A 17526-nucleotide genomic window follows, 5' to 3' on the forward strand; every position below is an offset into this window, starting at 1 on the left:
CTCAATATCAGTTTATAAAAATAAAAAACAATTAAAATCAAGAATTACCCATATTTTCAACCCAGCCTTAGTGGGAAATTATAGTAAGACATATGTAGTAGTAACATGCTAAGGTTATATTTTTTATGTTCATCTTCTATTGCACAAGGGTAAGTGGGTAATATTAGCTGAAAATTAATGTAAGGGCACACATTTCGAAACAAAAAAGCATCCGTGTACCTTTGGTCAAAGTCAATAAAATATGAATTGGGACACACTAAATACAATTTCACATATTATTTAGGACATATTATGCAAATAGACACAGCCAGCCAAGGTGTTGTTGAGGTCACAGCAAGTTAAAACAAAAAGATGGAAATGGAAGAGATTTTATCACTTTATCTTGTCATGCCTGGTTTGGACACATGCCTGGTTTGGGTATGCATGAGAAACTGACTACAACGCATTGTTTTGTTTGTGGAGAAGGAGAATGTTACTACATAGTACTCACAGTATAAATTAATGGGATAAGAGTAGGCCTGATGGAATCAAAAGTCAAATGCACTTCATTCCCAACGCTATACCTGTTTATTTAATAACTATTTTGGCTTTTACTTCAGTTCAAATTGAAAATTCTGTCATCATGTAATCAATCATAAATGCCGATTATGGACCGATTTCTCCCCTTCCGACAATCCTAGGTAAAGTCACAATTATTTTTATAGTTCTGCAGATTATCTTAGATTTTCCAGTGGTGTGAAGTGTGTTAATGCCAAATTCACACTACAGGATTTTAAGCCCGATTTAAGCCCGATCTGCAAGTCAATGAGATCGCCGACAGGTCGGGCTGTGATCGGGGGAAAATCAGCGGGTGATCAGTGCTCACCAATCTTTATGTGTGAACTAGTCAACGACACATCAAAGAGATTCGCTGAAGCCTCACCGATTGTTAAATAACTGGAGCTATTGGCCGACTCGACGTTCTGTGGTGTCAAGTGTCGCGACGAGCAACAGCCAATGAGAGAGCAAGGCATGGGTTGAGGTCACCGGAAGAAAAACAGTAGCAGCAACATGCCAAACCACAACATGAGTAGGCAGCTACTTTTTCATTATAAACATGTTTTACTCAACTCCAACTCTCTTTGTAGCACAGACAATCCTTGCTGCCCGCTGTGCTGATCCATTATTTCTAGGGCTGGTCCGAATACCATTTTTTGAGCCTCGAAGCTTCGGTAGTAATGAACATCGAATATTCGAAGCTTCGGAGAGAGGGGGCTGAACATATTCTTCTCTCTAATAAAGGCAGGAATCTCTATGTGTCTGTCTGTCCGTTTGCATTTTGATTATTTCGAGAACCGTTCATCCAATCGACTTCACAAGGGAGTGCAGTGTCGCATTTGGTGCAATATAGATGGACACGGGAGACGCGACACATTCAGAATTAATAAACTTTTCGTAAACTACAGAACAGCGCGAGCGGGAAGCGGCGCACCTCACGCGGGCAGGGCTTATATGCTCCGAGAACGGACACTGCACTAGTGATATAAAACACACACACACAGGTCTGTTAACTTAAGCAATACCAGTGTGTCGCCGGCCTTATTCAAGCGCGAATGATAACCGTTTCGCGGGGGATCCCAGGTGTGCAAAAAAAAAAAAAAAAAACCTGAATATTCAAATGTCAAATTTTCAAATTGAATACAAACCGAACCACCGAACAAATATTCGAATATTCGGGTCCAGCCCTAATTATTTCATTCATGTTTTTTCCTTTGTTGTTCAGAACAGATCATCGTGCAAACAGCTTGCAGCACTAATTTCTTCCCGACGGCCATTTTCAAATAAACTTAAAAATAAACTCCTGTTTTGCGCATTGTTACGTGTCATTTCCAGTTCCACTTTCCGCGTGTTTTTCCGTGACAAAACGTGGTTTGGGGACCGGATAGAGTCGTTAGTTGTTGTCAGCTCGTGTAGTGTGTGACCCCCATTTGCGAATCATTTAAAGTTGTGTAGTCTGAACTAGGCATAAGAGTGACTGAATCTGCTCGGAAGAACGTGGGAGACACCCTTATCTCGGATCAGAAATCCTTTTGTGGCGGGGGGAACCCCGAGGACAAAAGTGTGAACGAATGGAGATTATCATGTGGAATGAAACAATACCCAGTCAGAAAGCGAACTAATGGAAGAGTCACCTCCAGCTTGCGCATACATGTCCATGTTCACACCGTCTCCATGACTTCATCTAAACAGTTTTCTTTTCCCCACCACAAATTGTCTATTAAAAGCAGTCCATAAACTATAAGCACCAATTTTTTACATTTTGAAAAAGATTTTAAATATCTTTTAGTGTGGCCCCAGCTTAAATTGATGGCCAGTAGGGAGTTACAGTATTATCAAAATACTGCTCTTTTCCACAGAATGAAAATGCATTATGATGCATAGCCAAATGCCTGGAAGTATGTTTCTATTTTGCATTTACAATTGTAATAGTTTTTTAGTATTTCAAACTATATTTTCAGCATAACAATGTGAAAAGTTGAAAATAAAAATGTACATAATTCATGAATTTAAGCAAGAAGAATATCTGAATGTCTCTATACATGACGTGTTAGTGCTGCACACTTAAAGGGCTTCCTGTAGTTTTCCGTAAAAATAAAAGTTTGACGGTGTAATTTTAGAAAAAGAACAAAATGAAGACAGCCGTATATATCAGTACTGTAATTTTACAGTTGTAATGTAAAATACAACTATTGTATTCTTTTTCTTAAGGTGAGTTCACACTTTAACCTGAGTGGTCGGATTTTATTACATATATTTCGTCGTGACGGAACTTACAGAATATCTAAAACAATGCTGTGTACTGGGCTAAATGCAGTCGTTGTGTGTGCGTAGCCTACATATGATGGTATTTTGACCAGCTGAGAACTCGTGAAGAGCTTACAAAATGTGTAAAGCAGTGAACAATAAATGAAAACTTGTGCAGATTCCATGTGGGCCTAGATTAGATGCTCTTATTTACGGAAAGGCTTGAAATATTAATCAGGCCTAACATAAGCACTCATGAACAACACTGTCTAAAGCTGTGTAACGTTGCCCGGTCTGGGCGGTTTGATAAATCATTGGCAAGTATAGGGCAGAAGTAGGGAAGGAAGTGTTTTGGAAACAAAAAGGCACAGATACCTAATTTAAGATTTCTAATGACAGGATAGAAAAGCTGTGGTCTCCGTTGCTCAGCGACAGGAACCATAGCTATTTTTAGAGAAAAGAGCAGAGGAGGAAATACACTAAGAGCAAGAGAGCATGCAAACAGTGAAAAGACAAGAACACATAGTGGAAAACAGGCAGACAGAGAGAGAAAGAAGATTCCTATCAACAGGCTTATCACAGAAAACCAGGGCAGAAAAACACATGGCTGGCTGCCTATATCATAACATACATAAACACACACATTCATATCATTCTTTCTGTGATGACCTGCAGTGGTCAGCTGGTATTTTTGAGCAGCTTGAGCTTATGGTCAAGGTTTATTTGAATAAGATTTGCATTGGCTATTTCAAGCTCGACTCTCAAACAAATTAGCATATGTGAAAACATCCATGCTAGTCTGCACGAGCACAGATATTCCACACAAATGTTTGTCATTCAGTTTGTGTCATTTAAAAGAATATATGAGGTTCAAATTAATTCAAGGAATTGGTCATCCATTAAATGAAATTGTCATAATTTACTCATTCCAACTCTTTATGATTCAAATAGGTTTGTGTAAGGAACAGGCTGAAAATTATATTTTTAATCACATAATTGTTCGGTTTGTCAAATCTCATTCTTGTTCTAATTCAAACATGGCAGTTTTCAGCAATAATGTCACATTCACCAGGTCTAAGACATTCTCGCATGTGTTTGTGTTACAAATGCTGTGCTGTATGAATATAAGGGGAAATGACTTTTGAGACCAAACTCTAATTTGACTTTCTAAATATATTCTTTTAAAAAAAATCTATTTAAATGCCACAAGTGAATTTAGGCATCACAAAATTTTAAATGTACTGAATGGAAATTTATTTCAAGATTTTCTAAAAATTATATTTAACCGTGTCAATATATTAATAATATAATTTTTTGATGATTTTTTGGTTTTTAAAGATTGTGAGTGTTAGATGACAGCAAATGTAATCTAAATGTAAAAACAGGAGAAATAATAAGCAAGCACAATAAAATTTCCAATATCAGCCAATTTAAGGTGCGTTCACACCATGTTGGAATTACCGTTATTACGAGATTCCGATTTGTAAAAAGCGCAACTGACTGCGCAAGACTTGTAAAATCAGAATTTTCTGGGAGCACCAACTTGTACCACGTGTTGGTACACTTGACTGCGACAGATTAATTTTGGCGTTGATAGTGTTGCCATTGAAACGCATGATTCTGAGGACTTGTCACACGATCCTTCATTCTAATATGCTGATCAAGAAACATTTCTTCCTATTATCAATGTTTAAAACAGCTGTGCTGCTTAATATATTTATGGAAACCGTGCTACATTTTTTTCCAGGATTCTTTGATGAATTGAAACAGCATTTATTTGAAATAGAAATCTTTAGTAATATTCTAAATGTCTTTACTGTCACTTTTAACCAATTTCACTCATTGCTACTACAAGGAAAAGAGAACACAATCCATTATTCAAGATGTGTTCCATAGAAAACCTAATAGCTTATGGGTTTGAAATGACATGAGGGTGAGTAAATAATGACAGAATTTTCACCTTTGGGTAAACTGTTTCTTTAAGGAAATAATTAACTTAAAAAGCACTCTCGCATTCACGTTAACTATAACTTTCTCTCTCTCACACTTCAGCTCTCTATGATCCTCTCTGTCTCTAACACACATGCTGGAGTGACTCTTGAATTAAACATGACAGCAACAGTGGCGCTTTGCAGTCTGAATTCTAATTACATCGACTCTATTGTAGACACTGCTGCCATGTGACAGGCGCTCACACTCTCTCTCACACACACAGACACACACACACACACACACACACACACAGAAGTGGTCCATATGGGATTACACAATGGCGTCAAGACTGTAGGACACATCACTAAATTATCTGAACTTCAAAGTCCAAACACAACAGTGCATACCAAAGGCAAAGTAAACACACAAATACACAGCTGCTGAAGAGCCAGTGTCTGTCTGTAAGGAGAACTTCCTGGAGGACACCAGTAAGGTTACGAGAGGGGAGGAACGGGGGAGGGGCAGAAACGGAGGAAGTGAGGATAAGGACAGAGACAGAGGTGTGGTGCATGATGGAGGAGACGGCATTCTGTCTGGTCAATAATTAAACATGGTGGACTTTCACACTCGTATCAGGACATACAGGAGAAGAGGAGGGTTTCCATCCGCCTCCTTGTGTGTTTGTAAGGCACACATCATAAAATTAGACATTTTACAGACATTTTGCAAGCTAAAAGAATCTGCAACCAGAGGTGTGTCCTCTCATGTGGAGGGGAAATGATGTATTAAACAGTTAACATAGTAGAGGAGAATAAAAATTGACCAAACAAAAAATATGTCTGAATATATGGGTCCATTACAAATAAGATTTTTTCCTTTAAATATTCAATAAGTATACACTCCTTGTCAGAAGATTTTGGCGCTGCGCTTAGGAATATATGTGGAAAATAGATGAAACCTAATCGAAGCGGAGAAGAGAGAGAACTTTGAAAGTGACTGCAGCAAGAAATGTGTCCATTTCGTCTTTCGCTTCGAGTGTTTTCTTTTCTCTAACATCCGATGCACAGGATTTCAGTCTGTGTTTTTAGATGATTTTGGCTGTGGTGCTATTAGTGTTTTCGATGGCGGGAGAAAAATAAACAAAATGTTTAAATTTATTTTTAAACATAATAAGTTATTAAATATTACACTTTTAAAAAGCAATTTCATTTAACTGCATAACCATTAAGTTGTCGCTCTTATCTGCACTTTTTTGTTGTTTTTACTCTTGCCTATATTTTTGTTCATTCCTGGGTGTTCTTGCTTACTAATAAATGTTTACCTTTTGATTATTACTGTTGCCTGTGTTGTTACTCCAGTAATTCTGTGTGTGATTTTAATTCCAACCTAATTTGGGTTCATTTTATTCCAGCAACATAGTAATTTTTTAACAATAGTTGAATTAAATAAAACAGCCAAGCATGACATATTAATTCTCATTATTAAAAAAATAAAAGATTTTACAAGATAAAAAGTATTTTTAAAAATTGTGCAAAAAATGTGCACACGTTAGCCGAGCACTAACGTGAATGATAAAGTTTGTAAAACAAATCTTGTTCCATCCTTTATCATTACTCAAAGTAGTAAAAACAAGAGACAATCTGCATTAATTGATACAGTTTTAGGTAATAGTGAGCCTTTGGCTGATTTGCATAAGTATTTCAGTAAGACAGGAATAACGTAAGTTAGCCGCCTAGCCGGAGACCTACACAATATAAAACACAAAACTATGAACTATTTTGAACACCCTGTAAAAAATATATACGTCAATAATTTTATAATAGGCCTATGTCATACTTACAATAATTGTATTAAATACGTCATACTAACAGGTTGTGATTCAGAAGAGCAAGTTGGTCCAAATAAAGTGGGTACTGTCCCATCTTTAATGGATAAGTGCTTGGTAAATCCCATTTAGACCTCACAGAGATTTGAGAAGCATCATCAAAAGGTTGCTGTTGTATCACTGTGTTGATTTTAACCACTGACTCTTCACATCCCAATCCTTTAGAATTGTATGCAAAGAGAATTTGCTTTCACAACGCAGAAAACGGCATCTTATTGCCATTTACACAACATGAACCAGCTAGTTTTTAAGGATGGTTCAAAGTAGACGTTGTTCACGGGAATTTGTTACATTGTTACATATGAATGTTACAGAAATTACTGATGACTCATTTTGGCAGTTCAGAATTAATCATGAGCTTGGCGAACATGTTTTCCCAATCAAAGACATAGGAGCTGCAGTTGTATGCCCGAGAGGCGTTTCAAAGATGGCCACAGAGTGAAATGACTTGCCTTAAAGGGACTTTGGTAAAGCCCCGCACACTTTGTAAAGCTGGGCAATGTCAAATTAAACCTTTAATGGTTCATTAAAACACTCCCTCTTAAAGCGATTCAGAACGAGCAGCAGAAACATAAAAGCTAATATTAAACCATGACGAAAGTCCTCTGACATGTTCTGCCTCAGGCTTTTAATAACATTAACTTTCTATAAACACACTATAAATCTGAGCACTTTCATGTTCAGATCAAAGATCTAGTTATTAGGGTAATGTTAATGTGGTTAGTCGAATTTTAGTTCTGCTATGACTTCCAACGATTATGAAAACACGTTTTTTGTACCTCGTTCCTTTCCTTTACAGTGGTGTGGCTTTTCCGCTCCTCCTTAAAAGCCCACACATAACATACAAATCAGTAAAATCATGAATGTGACTTCCATAAAATGCTGTCTACTGTAGGAGGTGCTTGATCATAAAAATAATTTTTAAAAGAACTCATGCTATTCCCCAGATCTCTTTCTGTGCGCACTGAGGAGCTAAACACAGACAAATAAAAGTCTATACTTTGAGCTTCGTGTGCAAGCCTAAATGGTATAATACACGCAAATATATGTCAAAATGATGGCCTTGGTGAGTAGTCACGTAAACAGTTGATTATGTTTCAAGTAAATGTAAACATTTGGAAGAAAATTAGGATGTGTACCACTGGATCTGTGCCTTAGGTCTTAAAGTGACAGCAGCCTAATATACCTGCTGCTGTCTGCATCATTAATGGCAAGTATTTGTTTTGTACTTTTGCAATGTATTTCACTCTTACTGAATACAAAAAAAAAGTTTATCAAACAACAAAAGAAAATGAGAAAAAATAACTCAACTATAACGCTCACTGTGAAATAGACATTTAGTGCCTTGTGACCCTGCTGGTGTTTTAAAAAAAATGTGGTGCTCCCATTGAATTATAGTCTTCTATAGGCCTAATTGTAGTATTCTGCTGGGTTATCGAAAAATTGTGAAATTTCACTAGCATCTAAAATGTAGATATCATAAAAGAATATTGTATATTATAATATTATATAAATAAATTACTCATATAAGGGCTTTGGTCATATGGCCCCCTCATAATCATGATTAAAATATTGACCAAATAATTCTGTCATAATCAAGCATCCCTGCTAGTTATAAATGTTCACTGTATGGTGTATGCAGACTGGAACGCTGTACTCTACTAATGTAATATTTAATGAACAGAGCAGTATTTAGAGTTGACATTGTCAGGCAAATTGCTATTTTATCATTTCATGTTAACAATCCAGACACTTTAAAGGCCATCATCTCTGATTCTCTGTTACTGTACATTGTGCTATACCATAATTACAGACTAAATTTTACATCATATTAAGCAAATAACTCATGATCTTTCCAATGAATGAAATCAGACCATACTAAGCTACACACACACATACTTCTGCTTCCAAAAACATTAGATCTTTTAGTCTTTAACTAAAACCACTCATATTAATTATATGTATTATTACACGTTTACAATGGTTGAGCACAGACAGTCTGTAGATGTGTTATTGAAGTAAATCACTCTCATTGCTCTATTCTCAGTAGGAGTGTGATCTCAAGTCATAAGCAAAACTAAAGGTCATAACATAATCACGATTATCCAGCACAACAACAGGATTCAGTCAAGCCCCAGATAATAATGAGCCGACCCGGGGCAGACAATATGCTAAGAGAATTGGTGAGATTTTAGCCCAACCCCCTCAACCACAGCTCCCCCCAAGAGAAAAGATAAGAAGAATCAATCATTCTAGGGTGATTTTGTTGGGGGAGTACATCTACATAAGAAATAAAAAAGTAAAAACTTGAAAAACTTTTGAGAACAGAATCTTTTAGGGCTGAAGAATTTGGGAAAAACTTGAAAAATGTGGGTGTTCGGTTCACAATTGGATACACTTTACAAGAACCAACTCAAACCTCTTTCAGTAATGAAATATTTAAGTTTTAGTTTTTTTTTATCTCTGTCCACTTGATACACTTTACAAGAACCAACTCAAACCTCTTTCAGTAACGAAATATTTAAGGGTCTTGTACGTCACATTACCACTGTTTTTGACCAATTCAACATGACTATAAAATAATTATTGTTATGGTTTTATTGTGATTATTATTAAGTACAAATATTAAACAAAATATTGCAATACTATTGTACTGTGAAATAAAAACAATTATTTAATAAAAAATAAAAGTCATGCATGTTATAGTACAACTGTAAAATTACAATACTAATATATACACTTTAATTTATTTCAATTAAATGTATTTTTTCTTTTTGCGGGATGGGAGGATTTCAGCGTCTCAGTCTATTTTATTTCAATTTATTGTGCAGTCTAAATTAGTGGTGCTTGCTAAGGCTAGAAGGTCCTAGAAGATAATAATTAACACATATCCAAAAAAAAACACAGCAAAACAATTTCCTAGCAGCCAGTCATAACACCTTAACAACTACATAGCAATGCCCTAGCAGCCAGCCATAAGACCTTGGCAACTGCAAAGCAACAATCCAGTCACCACTTATAACTGCATATAGCAACCATCCCAAAACATCCTAGCAACCACTACCAACAGTAACACTCTGAAAACCACAACAAACCAAAACATCCTGCATTATGGCATTGAGTTTTGCATGGGAAACCAATTACAGTTTGTTTAGTAATGTAAAATGTATTTGAAAAAAAAAGGAAAAAGAAAATCATGGTTAAAAAAAATGCAAAATAGTCTAACACAACCGTGACATCAAGAGCTTGAAGAGCTTTTAGAGTAAGTAGCCCCCCTTGATGCCCTCAGTTCTGCAGAAATAAAGAATGTGAACCCACAGACACCAACCACATAGAGAGAAAGAGAGTGAAATGCACATTGACAGTAAATTCCAAACAAATGACAATGACATCCCCTTGATGTTGCCATAATCGTTTCCTTCTCTAAGCTCCGAATCAGGAAGAGCTTCAATAAAAGCTCTAAAACCCAACAAAACAAAGGTGTGGCATGAGCCAATCCTCAATCACTAACATCATTTGAAAACACAACAGAGAGAGAGAACAAAAGCAGCACATAACCTAACCCAACCAGGGCCTGGCCAGCTGGATGTTTCACCAAGGTGAGGCAACAACACTGTTAGTAACATGAAATCAAAAATTTATATCAATGATCAACTTAGCATGATTCCATTATGACTTCAAATGTACCCCCCAAAAATGAAGCATTTACTCATTGTGAAATGTACAAAAGTGCCCACAAATGCATTTCACACTGATGTAGTTCAAGAAAATGTGAGTGATACATATCTTATGTCTGAGCCCTGTATGCGTATGGATTGGCCTGTTCACACCAAGCTCAATAACTAGATTACTATAACAAATCCGAAACCTATATTAGTGTCCACACCAGCTGATAATAATGTTCTATTTCTGCACACTGCGGTTATGTCGTCTGCCACTTTAAATCAACAGAGTCATGCAACAACGGAACAGAAAAGAACAGAAAAGTTTAAATACTGTATATAAGGTGTCTTAAAAACAATAGTTTTGAAGTAGCCTACTAAAGTGATGCTCATCAGAGAGAGTTTGCTGTGCAGACAATCTAATAACAAAACTACTGTAGCTGTCAGACTCAGCATGCTAAAATCCTCACAGAGAAATTGTGTCTCTATTCATCTCCATTATTAGCAGTACCGCTAAAATATTAAAGCTAAAACAAAATTTGAAGAACAAAAATTGTAAAACTCTAATAATTGACTCTAATGTCAAACAACTGGAACCATCATTACTTTGAATACATTCTATGGATCTAAACCTAGTTTGATAAACCTAGTTGACAGCACCACTGCATAGAGGAAGTGAAACAGATCATTGGTGCTTGTTTGGTTTCCTGTTTTGAGATTGATTTTGACTGTGAATGGCAGCATGTTATGTGAAGAGTCAAACAAATCTCAAGTACGGCTTTGTAAAGTTACAAATAGTTATCAGTTCTAAATACAAATCCTAACTATGTAGATCTATTTCTTGAGAGTAATGAGGTGGCAAAAAACAAATACAATCAAATGTCACCTTTTAGCAAAATGCACATATGCCAAAATAGTTTTTGAAGGGGAGAGTAAACAGGTTCCCTAATGTTTGCAGTTTCACATTCCCTTCAGGATTCACTGACAAATCTGAGAGAACTTTATTAGATCTCACTAAATCCTATACTTGACTCCAAACAGAACATGTGACTCTTTTTCCACCATAAATCACCTGACCTCCCCCTGCAAGTTTTTTACTGCTGTTTACATTTGGTTATAAATTAAAGTCTCAATGTAAGCATATACTACAGGCTGTTTTTGACATGGCACATTTTCTGTATTATTTGCATATAGCATTTTTTTATATTGTTTTCTAGAGTTGTTTACTTTAAGTTGCCCTTCGAAATGTTTAGTGTTGCTTGAGTTCCCAAATTTGTTTCACTGTAAAGCACAGATTCTCCCTTAGGCAGTTATAACTTGTTTGGACTGATGATGTTTAGCAGGAAGTATCTCATTGTTACTGCATGTGACATGAACAACTCAAAAAAATCCACAAGTTTACAAAACTTAGTTTATACAATTTCCACTTGATCAGTGACCTTCTAGTACAAGAAAAAACAATAAAGTACAGCACTATGATGACACATTTTGAATGATGCAGTGGTAAAGAATATAGTGAACCTTTGAACAGGTCATAAACACCCAACAACTGTCTATTAAAACATCCTTAAAGCCTTTTTTTTTTTTTTTACATTTGAGTGTGGATTTGCACAGATTAAAAAAAAAAAAAAAAAAAAAAAAAAAAAACGTATGTCATTTTCAAGTCATCAAGAACATAAAAACTTATTTAATAAACACTTTCTTAAATGTGAAAAATTCTTCTTAAATGATTATTTCACTCAAAATGGAAAGTTCTGTCATTATTTACTAACCCTCAAGTGGTGCCAAAACCTATGTGACGTTTTTTCTTTAGTGGAACACAAAAGAGGATATTAGGCAGAATAAAAATAAATGGTGACTGAGGGTTCCTAAAACAATCCTTGTGTGCCCCACAGAATAAAGCATGTGATACAGGTTTTCAATGAAATGAAGGGTGAGTCAATTTCTTTTTGGGTGAACTATCATTTTAAGCCTCTTCTTTAAGACACAATTTAAGATACAATTTATTGCATACATGTCTAGTGAGTGAAGTCTAGATATTATGCTAAATATGATAACATATTTACCTTTTTTCCTGATGATCCAGTCTTCGAGAGGCAGGATCGCCCCAGGGAAAGATAGCCCCCAATGACCTCTATCTCTTCTGCAGCAGGGTAACGCTTTTTAATTAGGGTGCCCAGATGGGCATAAGGGGCTTGTGGCGTGCTCGGAGATTCAGTGACAACCTCTGGGGTCTCAGAAGGGCCAGGCTGAGCCTCGGGCCTCCGTTTTGGAACAACTGTAAATGTATTCCCTTTGCGCCTCTGCAGTGCAGGGCTCACGACGGACGGCATGGGCTCCACGACTACGTCATCGATGTTCGTAATAGGCAGCGTATCGATTGGAGGTTCCTCTGGGGGTGAGGCTGATTTGACAGGTGAGCTTATTGAGGGTGGAGAAGATGGGGTTGGGGAGGTGGGTGTGGCAGGTGGGGTATGTTGCGGAGACCCTGTTTTGGCTTCAACGGTCACCTTTTCTGTAAGCTTTGGTCCGAGGGGTGTGAAAGAAGTAGGCAGGGGGGTTGGCACAGCGGGCTCTGAAACTGCCACACCCACCAGGGGTCGTGGGGATGGGGGGGAAAGGACAGGGCTGGACGGGGCAGTGCTGCCAGGTGACGAGATGGCTGTGCGACTCTTGGGAATGACGGTGAAGGAATTGCGAGACTGAAGACGCAGGTTGGCGAGCGCACGGGCCTGTAGATCACCGGCCGGAAGAAGAGAAAGATCAGGGCGAGGGGACGGCCGGATCTCGAAGCTGGGCGATAAGGGGGGTGACGTGGGGCTAGGAGTGCAGTCGGCACGGGCACGGTGGCTCTCCGGAGAGCATGGCACCTTGGCTTTGGAGGCCCCATCTGTGCTGTCCCAGTCTCGTTCTCTAACAGGCTTGGATGGGGACATCTCAGCGTCCTCCTTGGGATGCACAGTGACACTTCGTCCCCCACTCCCCTCAAAACGTCTACGTGCAGAAGACACTAACTGAGGGGACCCGGAAACAGGCGTACTGCTCCCTGAGTCACAAGGAGAGGCGAGATGATTGATTACGGTAGACTGTGCGTTTTGGAAGACTTTGCTGTGTGGAGAGCCAGCTTCCGGAGACACTGGACATTTTGGCACCACATCTGGCTTGGGTCTGGAGCTTGGCCTGACAGGACTATGGTTCAAGTCCAGGAGGTTTTCTGTGCTGCGCGACTTGGGCTGCAACCTGCCATAATTCCTGTCAAATTTCTGTAGCATGCGACTCACCCTCCCTTGGCCCTCCAGCTGAGAGGAAGCGGGTCGTCCCAGCGTGCTAAGGTTTTCCTCGCTTTTACTAAGGGCAGTATCATAAATGACCACTTCCTTCGCGCGTATCTCCGTAACAGGACTACCTCTCTGATCTAAAAGGTCATTGAGAGAGCTATATCCGCTCACCGTGCCGTTCTGCTGCAGTTTCGACGCGTGCTTCAAACTACATCCTTCCGGAAAGTACTCAGGGTCGGATTCAATGATGATGATATTCTCAGCGCGTATAGTCCGTATCCCGGGAACGCTGCCATATAACTCGAGAATGTGCTGAACGGGACGCGCAGCGTTCTCTTGGCTCTGACGCTTCTTGCGTTCTTTCTCCAGTTTAATGAATGGGTTTTCCTGCAGCGGACCCAAGCTCTCTTGCAGCACCAGGCTCTCTTGCGCTCCGTTGTCTATTTCTGTTCTCTCCTCCGAGTCGTAAGGATCTGCGGATGGCCAGTGCTCTTTTGTTTTCACCGGTGACAGATCCGGGCTTTTAGTCGCGCGCTTGGCAGCAGTAATGGTATAGTTCCTGCTAGAATGTGCGCTGGTAATATCATCCTTGTTTTTGCTGGCCGTTCCCTCTCCGTTAAGTCGAGATGCGACGGACTCGGCACCTGCTCCGGACCCGCCGCCCTTCGCCTTCCTCCGCTCAAGGATCTCGCGTTTCCAGGCCGGCATCCTCGGGCTCTCCTGCCCTGGCTCTTGGCGAAGAACGCGAAGATCCCCGCCCGACATTATGGGAGAAATGGGGTTTATGGGGAAACGTGTGAAACAGAATAATCTCTCGCTGTACCTGCAGCTCTTCTTCTTATTCGTCCTCGTACATCATTGCAGCCGCAACAATGTATCCTGCATGATGATGATGTGCCAGTCTACCGACACGACCCCGCCCTCGGAGAGTGACGTCACCCTTTCGTCTCAGGGTGGACACCTCATTTGGTCATTTTGACTTGAGGCACACCTTTTGTTTTAACATATGCCCCGCCCACTTACCCTCTATACTATTGTGAATATGAAGGCGAGCCCTGTCAGTCAAACACAGCGAGACACACCCATTTCATAGCTTTAACCCTTTCAGTTGTTTCCGAATTTGAGTGAACATAAAATAATTAAAGATAATTTAAGTAAGTGAAAAAATGTAATATTTGTTTCTTGTGTGTTTGTGCACACTTGGTGAAAAAAACTCATTTTGATCTTAATAAATTATCTATTATAAATAATATCTAAACTACAAAGAATTATAGGCCTATATGCTACTGTTTTGGTAATAAGCAATTAGCCTACATTTTTAAATATTGATAAAAATGTACTTATTGAAAAATAAAATGAAATCTCTTTATTAATAATACTATTTTGGATCAAAAACTGTATTTGGTTAATTAAATCTAATATATATCTTTTTTTCTTTCTTTTTTTCAACAATTTCCTGTGATGACGTGTTACAACTGGTGTTCTCGTCATAATCCAGTTTTAAGATTAATTAAATGGAAGGAACATAAATAAAGCTTATAGCAAGACAAGTACAGCACGTCAAGTTATTTATAGACTACTTCATCCAAATATATAACTGTAGCCTATTTATCTACGCTCTGAATTTAGATGACCTCAAAATAATTGGACAGGAAAGCATGTTCGTTTAAGATATGGGTGTGCGACCTTTAATACAATTGTTGCCATTTACAGCCACAATGGCTTGCAATAAGTACTGCATGTCCAGTGTGGCAATTCATTGTTTAAAAATGCCAAAACATATGTTCAAGGAAATTATTTTATGCTATCACAAACCGAGTGCAAAGTCCAAAAAAAAAAAAACAAAAAAAAAAACATTGCTGACAGGAAAGAAATAGAAATGCTTTCTGTTTCTCTATTATAAGTAACTCAAATGGAAAATTACATCTAATGCAAACAACACTACTGTTATTTCTACAGTTTAATTAGACAAATGAGAAATTGTGTAGTGTTAATTAAAGCTACAGTGCCATCTAGTGATTATTATATGACTTACATTTTAACGCAAGATAACCAGCCCAAATCAAACAATAAAAAATAACAACTTGTTCAGATCACTTCATTGCTAAACATTTTAGGTCACTTCAAGGCATGGTCACAAACCAAGGAAGAAGATCAAGAGAACAGTGAGTGTTTGAATGTTGATGGTTTATTTACAATTGTACAAAAAACAATAGAAGGTAATAACACAGATAAAGCAACATTGACAGTATTCAGAGAAAATCCAGACCAAATCTCTCATAGCACTTAAGGACAATAATAATAATAATAAAAAAAAAATTGCACATTACTTTAAGCATCGTTTGAAATGCCATGTTTACATGCTTGAGACAGAAATTCAGTTGAATACATAAAAAAAAAAAGTCACGATGATTTTGCAATGATTTATTCCTCCTCGTTTAAATGACACCAGCAGGAGTCCATTTCATTCAGATAAGTCCCTTGGCATGTGTGCAGACCGCAGTCCTTTAATTGACACGACAAGCGCGAATCATGAGCAGCTGCAGAAGGATGAAAAGCGGGGAAACAATGAGCCCGAACCACAAATCATGTGTCTGGTCCTGTTCAGCCAGTTTCTGGCACAGCAGCACCTCACACACCAGCTTGAGGCTGAGCACGGTCAGCACCCACAGCAAGCGTAGCACTGCCAGACGCTTCTCTCCTTCTTGATAGAGGCGGATGGATACAATGGCTGTGAAGTAGGTGCTGAGGCCATCAGCAGCGAACAAGGGTGAGAAGACAAGCCACCAGCTCATCTCAAGAGTCTGCTTGTCCAAGTCCATGTGCAGGGCCACCAGTACGCTGAAGACCAGCAGCGCGCCCAAGTGGAGGAACAGCTCGAATGTGGCAAAGCCCAGCCATTGCACCAGCTCTCGCAAAGAGAACAGCATTATTAATGGGGCACCACTGAGCGTTGTTTACTCAGGATACTAAGGTCAAACACTAGCCTAAGAAACTGGAAGTGAAGAGACGCATTCAAATAGGTTGATGGATATTCATGTCTATGAAAAATTCTCCAATGAAGACTGTTTCACTATTTTGGCAGCATCATGCTCCTTCTGAGATGGATCATGTCCACCTTCTGATTTATTTGACAGCTCTATCAAAACCTGAAAAAATGGGGGAAAATACTTCATTATCAAAATACAACTATTAAAAAAATTCAACCAGAATTCAACTTTCAAACTGTATGGAAAACACTGATACCATGAAACACAGATGGAGTCAAAAAGCTATTCTACTGTATAAAATCATATTGAATTATTATTATATTACCCTACAATGGTATTTGCATGATATGCAACCATGCCCAAAAACATGGTTGACTACTGTGACTCTATGAATAACATTTAAATCAATACAGGCTTCAACAAGGATTATTTAACTATCCTTAACATCAAAGCTTCCGTATTATAAATATACATTATAATCTAGGTTAACACTGTGCAGATAAACATGTTATTAGTAAATTAACGTCCATCATTTTGAAGAATTTAATTTGTAAGTATAAACAAGCGAGCTGTCAGTTAGCATATGATGACGAGTACTAAATGCGCCAATGATATTGATTTTACCTTACATATATCACTCGCAGTGATGGTTGAAGGCAAACAAATAATGATAACCTACATTTTTAAATGATCGTTATTGAACGGATGGGTTGACAGCGGTGGATATGCAGCTGTAATGAACCAAGCTAGCTGAGATGAGCTATTTACCTTCTAATAGGAGCCCGGGGAAATATCGTGAGATTTCACATACAAACCACAAGAAATATCGCGAGACCCTTGAAACTGGATACTTTCTACGGAGGCCGAGAGGCAAGACTAATGAAATCACAGAAAAATGGGAAAGCGCCAGAATGACAACAGCATGAAACAGACGGTTGATACAAAGGGCGTGGCTTATAGGCCCCAGTCTCTTCAGCACTCACTATAAGAATACA

General features: G+C 38.4%; 2 protein-coding genes across 4 annotated transcripts in view; both read right to left on the minus strand.

The window, feature by feature from the left end:
- The window catches only part of tprn (taperin), a 40740-nt gene extending 25377 nt beyond the window's left edge, over positions 1-15363 (minus strand). The window contains exon 1 of the mRNA XM_079871013.1: positions 12330-15363. Coding sequence (XP_079727139.1) covers positions 12330-14306 — 1977 coding nt within the window. The 5' untranslated portion in view covers positions 14307-15363. The remainder of the gene's footprint in view (positions 1-12329) is intronic.
- tmem203 (transmembrane protein 203) lies at positions 15205-17340 on the minus strand. Of its 3 annotated transcripts, none has more exons than XM_079871016.1 (2): positions 17211-17305; positions 15205-16690 (listed from the first exon to the last, which is right to left on the minus strand). In XM_079871016.1, exon 2 carries the CDS (start codon positions 16469-16471, stop codon positions 16049-16051), a length of 423 nt encoding a protein of 140 aa, XP_079727142.1. In that variant the 5' UTR covers positions 16472-16690; positions 17211-17305; the 3' UTR covers positions 15205-16048. The 3 variants fall into 3 exon arrangements, with proteins under 3 accessions (XP_079727142.1, XP_079727143.1, XP_079727144.1); XM_079871017.1 differs by having other exon boundaries at positions 15211-16690; positions 17300-17340; XM_079871018.1 differs by having other exon boundaries at positions 15211-16690; positions 17156-17340.
- Positions 17341-17526: the final 186 nt, after the last annotated feature.

The sequence above is a fragment of the Squalius cephalus genome (genome assembly GCF_949319135.1).
Source record: "Squalius cephalus genome assembly, chromosome: 5".
NCBI classification, from domain to species: domain Eukaryota; kingdom Metazoa; phylum Chordata; class Actinopteri; order Cypriniformes; family Leuciscidae; genus Squalius; species Squalius cephalus.

Bases quoted from the DNA above. Each gene is read 5' to 3' on its own strand.
- tmem203 (XM_079871016.1), bottom strand. From the start codon at position 16,471: ATGCTGTTCTCTTTGCGAGAGCTGGTGCAATGGCTGGGCTTTGCCACA.